The 8,537-nt window shown below is 36.8% G+C and overlaps 1 protein-coding gene across 1 annotated transcript; it reads left to right on the top strand.

Annotated features, from left to right (window-relative positions):
- Window positions 1–438: 438 nt before the first annotated feature.
- On the top strand, window positions 439–3,965 carry LOC110442993 (mucin-5AC-like). Its single transcript, XM_021486915.1, has 3 exons — window positions 439–1,029; window positions 1,456–2,749; window positions 3,958–3,965. Exons 1-3 carry the CDS (start codon window positions 439–441, stop codon window positions 3,963–3,965), a joined length of 1,893 nt encoding a protein of 630 aa, XP_021342590.1.
- The last annotated feature ends 4,572 nt before the right edge of the window (window positions 3,966–8,537 follow it).

Here is an 8,537-nt window from a genome sequence, read left to right as displayed (position 1 = left end):
CTAAGCTTTTGCATAGGATGTAAAATCTGTTGAAATATGTTGATTAATTTAATAATAAACGCACCGATTTTAAATTTAAACAAATTGGTGTATCAACTATGAAGCAAATGTGTTTGATACAGTTTCTGTTTTTATATTATAAATACTATATACGATATAATATAGGATAAGACGACTTCTTGTGATTGTAATGTTTTTGTATTTTTCACCTTTGAACAATTACTTTTCATGTGTTTCTATTTGTTCTACACTGATGTTTTGGGCTCATAGCGACTTAGGTATTTCATCGCTGTAAAACTATATTTTGCCCTATCAGTGATAGTATGAAATTTTCTTTCTGAAAAAAAGTGCAGTTATTCAATTATAATGCAAATAACAAAAGAAAATCTGTTTGTAGAAGGTGAGTCAGAAACGACTACAACTGAATCTTTCGTGACGATGACAGAACAACATACGGCGACAATTGAGCCTCCCATTATGGTAACAACTCTCAATAATTCAACAAAAATACAGTCTACATCACCACTGACATCAGACGAACAAAAGATAATTAACACAGTAACAGTAAATCTAGAAACAAGAGCAGCCCAGACAACTATAGCAACTGAACCAGCAACAACAGGACAAACAACGAGGTCTGAAACAACGCCATCTGAGCCAACAACAATTGACCATGGAACATCTTCGGAATCATTAACAACAGAAACAACAACGGTTGCACCCGTAACATCTGCTAAAACATCTGAACAAACACCTGTTGAAACAACGCAAACAACTTCACTAATAACGACGTTTGAACTAACAACAAATCAATCAACAACAACTGAGACAACGGCAACAGAACCAATAACTGAACAGACATCAGAAACAACTGAGACAACGGCAACGGAACCAATAACTGAACAGACATCAACAACAACTGAGACAACGGCAACGGAACCAATAACTGAACAGACATCAGAAACAACTGGGACAACGACAACGGAACCAATAACTGAAAAGACATCAGAAACAACTGAGTCAACAACAGTAGTTGACTTGGGAATGACATCTAAGTCATTGACAACTGAAGGAAGCCAAACAACTTCACTAATAACGACGTTTGAACTAACAACAAATCAATCAACAACAACTGGGACAACGGCAACAGAACCAATAACTGAACAGACATAAGAAACAACTGAGACAACGGCAACGGAACTAATAACTGAACAGACATCAGAAACAACGGAAACAACGGCAACGGAACCAATAACTGACCAGACATCAGAAACAACTGAGACAACGTCAACGGAACCAATAACTGAACAGACATCAAAAACAACGGAGACAACGGCAACGGAACCAATAACTGACCAGACATCAGAAACAACTGAGACAACGACACCGGAACCAATAACTGAACAGACATCATAAACAACTGAGACAACGGCAACGGAACCTATAACTGAACAGACATCAGAAACAACTGAGACACCGGCAACGGAACCAATAACTGAACAGACATCTGAAACAACTGAGACAACGGCAACGGGACCAATAACGGAACAGACAGCAGAAACAACTGGGACAACGGCAACGGAACCAATAACTGACCAGACATCAGAAACAACTGAGACAACGTCAACGGAACCAATAACTGAACAGACATCTGAAACAACTGAGACAACGGCAACGGGACCAATAACGGAACAGACAGCAGAAACAACTGGGACAACGGCAACGGAACCAATAACTGACCAGACATCAGAAACAACTGAGACAACGACACCGGAACCAATAACTGAACAGACATCAGATACAACTGAGACAACGGCAACGGAACCAACAACTGAACAGACATCAGAAACAACTGAGACGACGACAACGGAACCAATAACTGAACAGACATCAGAAACAACTGAGTCAACAACAGTAGTTGACTTGGGAATGACATCTAAGTCATTGACAACTGAACTTACAACATCTGCACTGGCATCGGCAACAGAACTATCAATTTCAGAACCGCCGACAACTGAATCTGCAACGACCAATGAATCAACAGACACAACTGTACTACAAACAACGACAAAAGAAACAACTGCTACTGCAACAACGTCATCAGAACCAACAACATTTACATCTGAACATATAGTGTCAACTGAATCATCAATGACGACATATGAACAAACAACGCCTGTGTTAACAATTACATTTGGACAAGCAATGTCAACAACCACGGATCGAACAACGACCACAATGAGGAGTCCAACGACCACAATGAGGAGTCCAACGACCACAATGAGGAGTCCAACGACCACAATGAGGAGTCCAACGACCACAATGAGGAGTCCAACGACCACAATGAGGAGTCCAACGACCACAATGAGGAGTCCAACGACTACGACGAATGAACAGACAAATGTACTGGAGGTGACCACAGCTGAACTAACAGTACCAACGGAAACCGTAACGATGACAACAAATGAACCATCTACAGCGGGAACCACTATTCACACCTATCAATGCACGTGCCTGAACAAGACGTATAAGAAACTGGAGGATGTTTTAATAGAGACAGCTAAAATACGATTTGCACTGACTATTGATAAAAACACGCTGTCCTCTACCATTCGACGAAAGACATGCGCAGACGATCAGCGACCCACCTGTCAGGGCATGGGATATGTGGCCGGGATACTGCTTGCGATAATGCCAATAGTTATAGTAATAATGGATGTTCCTACAATTATTACATCAGTATTATTCTGTAAGTGGAATATCGCGTCCTCAAAACGATCTCGTTGCATTAGATGTTTTAATGCACGGGGGTCATAGAGCATTTTAAATGAAATTGTATTTCAGTCTACAACTTTCTAAAGATATATAATGGCAAATGTCTTCAACGTTGTGAACTCAATGATAAGGAAAGAAAAGTATAGACAGTAATTCTTTATCAAAACGTTGACATTTCAAAAATGACTCGCACTAAAGAATGTGCAGACTTGAAATGGGAATCGTTCCTTCCCTCTTTTCTTTGGTTCGAAGGATGGTATTACAGTCTCAGCAGCATGAGTTGCGGGTGAGGTCTCCTTATATTGTCGACTTCCTAATTGAATTTTCACAGCCGAGGCATTAGACATTTTTATTACTAGGCTCAAGAAAGTATTAGATACAATCACCTGCGTGTGTGTGTGTGGGTTCGTTAATCTTGTAACGAGAGATTTAGGAGGATCATTATGTGTTCTTGTTCACTGTCTGTTCTTCAGTCATAAACATCGTAATATGATTGATATTCTGGTACAAAAAATGCTAATAAATCTAAATCTCATTTGGTCTTATTGGAAACAGTGGAAATGGACAAGCTGATATGGCAGCAAAACACTGCAATTACGAAACACCCAACCAATAAAAAAATAATCGTATTCAGATTTCAAAACATTGATGAGGAACGAAACGTATATATTGTGATTTTTATTTAAATGTTGACATTTAAAAAAAGACTCGCATCCAAGAATTTGTAAACTTGTAACGGAAGTTTTCCCTCCCTATTATTTTCTATGTAAATGCTGTATACTTACCTCTTTGATACACGACATAATTTGAAATGTTTCTATCCCTAAATTGTATGTGTTGAATATCACAGAAAATACTGGTGTTTTTTATTTCGATTGAAATAATAAATTTGAAAATTAAATCGTTTGACTATCGACTTGCCCTATTTTTCAGACATGTTTCCTAGCTAACTTACTTTTTATTTTGGCCTTTGCATAGATACAATTGGAATGAGTTGGTAGTTTTGGCCTGAATAGGCACGGGACATACATACATTACTCATGCAGACTTGCTAATGGGTGAAGTATTGTGATCCGAAACAAGTTCGTGATATTTATATCAGTTACAAAACATGAAATATGCCTCTATAATAGAATATAGAGTTTACACTACTCGTACAATTTTTATATTAATGTTTTACAGATTTCTAACCTTTAGATGCTTTTGATGTGTGTGACGTATTTTGAGTTTCTTTTGACGCTTTAGATGACCTTGTCGCGGGGGACCGTTAAACCTTAACAAACAAACACTTAATATAACCGATGTCATGTTGAACCCGAAGAATCGTTAGTGGTGGGGCATCACGTCATAAACAAAAACTTGTTAATGACTTAAGTATACAGCAAAAATCGATAAGTGAAAGATACATCAGCTCGTACGGAAACATTAATTATAATATCAATAAACTATTAGGTAACGTTTGTCGCAACAGCTGTGAATTCCCCCACCGTAGTTGTCACAACGATCGATACCGCGTTGATCACCACACACGGAATGTTTGACCCTATTACGTGTGCTTGTTTACCGTATAAACATCGCTGTGATTAATATACGTTTGAAGGTAGATAACTATAATGACAACAATGCCATATCTTGTTGCGAAAGTGCCGAAATATGTAAATAGCAAAGGGATCGTCCAAGTTTATCTATGCAAAGGAAAAAAAAATACTCCCGTTCTTAGGCAACATTTTGATAAACATACAGAAAATGTACGCTTGTACTTAACCATACCAGCTTGATTTTCAAACGTTTTCATTGTGTGAAATATTACCCATCACCTTGTCTGTATCTACCGAATTANTTATACATTATTGTCTAGCCGAAAAAAAAAAAAAAAAAAATGAAATATCTGATGATCAGAAAAATAATTTTCTTTTTTTTCTTTTTCTGTCTGCTTATCTTTCAAATAGTTTCACAAATAGGAATTGGCAAGCTGTATGAATCGAGGCTAGTAAAAGTTACTTCATCCTCTTCAAAGGTTTGTTGATTTTATATATCGTTTTCTAGTTATCCTTTCGACAGCGCATAGGGGGGTGGGGGGTCCAAATTTCCTAGAAGGGGGAGGGGTCCATGTGGAGAAAAAAATGAGGAAAATGGTGAAAGCACATGATTTTTAAAGAAAATTCTCAGGGTGGGGGTTTCCTGAAGCCCAAAAGAACTCTGGATCCGCCACTGCGTACTGAAATGAAACTAGGTAAACCGACGTTAAACATGCACATATAGCTGCATATTAATGTTACATAAAGCAAGGTCTTAAGCTATTTATTGAAACTATTTTTAAGTTTGTGACTTGTTTAACAGTTGATAATAGAATTCCTCTCACATTTGTAGTCTATTAAAAAATGTCTCTTTCCGTGTCTTTTGCTGTGGGGACATTGATGAGCACTCCTCTACGAAGATGTCTTTCTTGGTATCTGTATTCGTATGAACTAAGTTGTTGCCAGAACAAATCACCTAGCACATTTTGTGACCCCTAACCAATGTCGCTGCAGTCTTGTGTAGAATTAGAAAAGGGGACGGTCCGTACGTTTCGTGAAGTAGTCTGGAACATGTCACTGGTAGGTCTCCAAGCATGTCTATTTTCCATGGCAAATCCAAATCTACCAGCTGCATAGGAGTTGGACATTTTGTCTTCTTAGAGCATACTGTGCATCCCTTTATGAACAGCCTAACATTTCTTGATATTCCAGGTGACACAATAGGCCTGCTGTATCTAACTGCATGTTATCATAAATGCATGACTAACCAGAGGGTGGATTAATTTGTTGCATCTTCTGTTCAAGCACATTAAAGAATGCAAAACTGATCTACGGCCCCAATTTTAACACTTCAGATTAATAAGTTTTCTTTGCTTACTCCTCAGCTCTTTCTTTTCGTACACACCCGGAGGTCAGGGATTGAGAAAAGAACATACCTGCTATTAACAATTAGATGGTGGTAGAGGAAACTAATGTTGGAATTCCCTGCAAATTTAGGGATTTGCCTTCGTGCCATCTACTTGGGAACACCAAGCGACCAAAATAAATATGTTGTACTGATTGCAACATCTGGGATCTTTGTATTTCTCTCTGCTTCTAACTACTTTTTGTTTCCTAGTACCTTATTTATCCATACCTTACTTTTGGCTTTAATGTTGAACATTCATCCAGGTGAGGAAGGCAATGGGTTCTGTCCCCATGCCGGGACATACCAACGTCCTTCAAAATGATAATTTTTATTCCCGGCTTAGTGTTCAGCATTTAGGGGTATGGCAACAACTAGATCACTCGCAGTATTTGGCATGGTATTTCAGTGTGGTAGCACTAGAAAGTAGAAATCGAATCCGCGCTCCTACATAAAGGGAAATACACCAACATAACCTGCCTCCGGCACACATGCACACATGTACAACATACATGGTGGCACATCCTTTAATGGCCTTAGTTGTTGATAGGACGTTAAACACTGAACAACCAACCAACTCTCCTGCCGTCACCAAGAATATAGCTTCTATTTTAAAACACCATGTAATCACTATGTTCTTGCATGACATGTCGTCAAGTGACTGAATGATAGCTTCTATCTATCCCACTAATTTGGTTTACCAGTTAACAATATCGTAAATATTTATTTTTTTGAGAAATATTGATATATTCTGATATGAAAATATTCCTCTCTTCACATCTTTCTTGAACATTATTTTTTTCCAATTCCATTTTTACCAGATGCCCCCTCCCCCCATTTTTTTGGATAACATTGCAAGCATAGTGCAAAGATTAAAATGGTTGTGAAAACTAGTTGACTGTTGTGTTCACGATCTCCTATACTGACAAACCAATGTTTTAGTCAGGTTGCATATAACTATCAGATGAACACTAACAAAGAAAATAATTTTATGCATCATGGCTTCATTTTATTTCATAACTCAAACAGGATATAATAAAGCAAACACATGTCAGGTATCATTACACTATGGTGTTTATTTTCTGCCAATACAATGGAAAGTCAATAAAAACAAAAATAAATTTGTGCTAGTTATCTTTCCAGATCATCATTCAAGAGGATGTAAAAAATATATAAAGAATTTCCAACAATTACATCATGAGGTGCATCTCAAATGTAAAATTAAATATAGATTACAACAGCACCAAATCATTAACTGTCAAATAAATATATATATTAATGGACTGATAATGGTATGTCTACAAAATAGAATGACAAGAATAATGTGAAATGGTATTTTTCATTTGGCACAGACTGTACAAGTTCCATACCAGGTAGATAATGACTGACAGAAAGATGTGTCCTCTACTTTAACTCTTTCACCACTGTAGACCATAATGGAATCATCCATATAAATGCATGGTAGAGTCTACTAAAGTTACATGGGGTGAAAGGGTTAAAAGATATAAACAAAGTTAGTGGTGGCTTACACAGATATACCCCCAGCCCTGCTGAAGTGTGACCCTTGAACCTTTAACCTTGTGTTGTACAAAAAGATATTACTTCAATACAAATATTGTAAAATCTGAACTTTGACCCTTAAAATATGACTGATGGCAACCAAAATTTAATCCAGTGACCATGTTTTAAATTTTACTTCAAACATTTATTCTACATGTAGAATTTATTTAAATGAAATTATCAAGGACTTTAACATTTTAAAAAAGTTTTGCATTTAGCTCACTGTCGTGAAAGATTTAAAAACTTTTGGTCAAGCAAAATTGTTAGTTAGCTGATAAAGGTTAATATTTTCACATGTTCCCCTCTGAGATAAATTGCTCTTGATGATCAAAGCAGGGACTATAGTATAACTATAAAGTAAATTTGTTGAAAGGGAGATCATGTGCACATTTTTTTTTAGATCAAACAAGTTAAAACATGATTAATTTGTGAAGACAAAAATGAAAACAAAACCTAGTAATGTATATTACAGAAGTACTGCTTACTTTGAGGTGAAGATCATTGTGATCACATCTACTGTACACCTTCTATGTTTGATGCAGGTATACTTAAGGTTTCATCAACATAACAGTTTAAAGTTATGGTCCAGACAAGGTTAATCTTGTACTTATCCAGCTTTTGTCTATGAACTGATTGTGAAGGTCAAGGTGAACTAATTATTTCCCAGTGCACACTTTCTGGGGATGATGCAGGTGTATTTCAGGTTTCATAAAAATGTCTGAAAATATTATAAAGTTATGGCCAAACCATGATTTTACTCAAAAGGTTTGCACTTGTTTTAATTTTTGACCATGAGGTGAACATCACCATGCACTATACACCTTCACATGGGAATACATGTACACTTCAAGTTTCATTACGTTGTCGTTCAAGGTCTAAAGGTTAGTCTTGACAAACCTCATTCGAAGCTTTGCACTTTCAAATCAACCCAAATAATAAGTTCAGAACCTTGAAAGCATTGATGATATAAAAAAGGGGGCCGGGGGACGGACGACATGTTGTCATTTTGAAATTGTAATCAACATGAAAAATAACAGCACCTGTTTAGAACTGTTAGAGGATTATTTTTAAAGTTTAAAGTTTGGTTACCAGTTAGCAAGTATAAGTTGAGAAGTTGAAAATGATGGATTGCTCCATGTCAAATCTGGTCAAAATCCCTTCATCCATACTTCAGGAGTAGCTTTTTAAAGATTAATGCCTATTTCTCATTAGGATCTAACGTACCAAATTGATACAATATTCGTTCTGTTGCTTTGATAGTATTTTAAAAGAAGAGTTCA

The sequence above is a fragment of the Mizuhopecten yessoensis genome, unplaced genomic scaffold, assembly GCF_002113885.1.
Source record: "Mizuhopecten yessoensis strain PY_sf001 unplaced genomic scaffold, ASM211388v2 scaffold716319, whole genome shotgun sequence".
Lineage (NCBI taxonomy): Eukaryota > Metazoa > Mollusca > Bivalvia > Pectinida > Pectinidae > Mizuhopecten > Mizuhopecten yessoensis.
The sequence above is the reverse complement of the archived record's forward strand: the minus strand, read 5'-3'. Positions and strand labels throughout refer to the sequence as shown.

Bases quoted from the DNA above. Each gene is read 5' to 3' on its own strand.
- LOC110442993 (XM_021486915.1), top strand. From the start codon at position 439: ATGACAGAACAACATACGGCGACAATTGAGCCTCCCATTATGGTAACA. The intron at 1,030-1,455 runs GTAGTTGACTTG...ATAACTGAACAG, and splicing joins AAACAACTGAGTCAACAACA to ACATCAGAAACAACTGAGAC.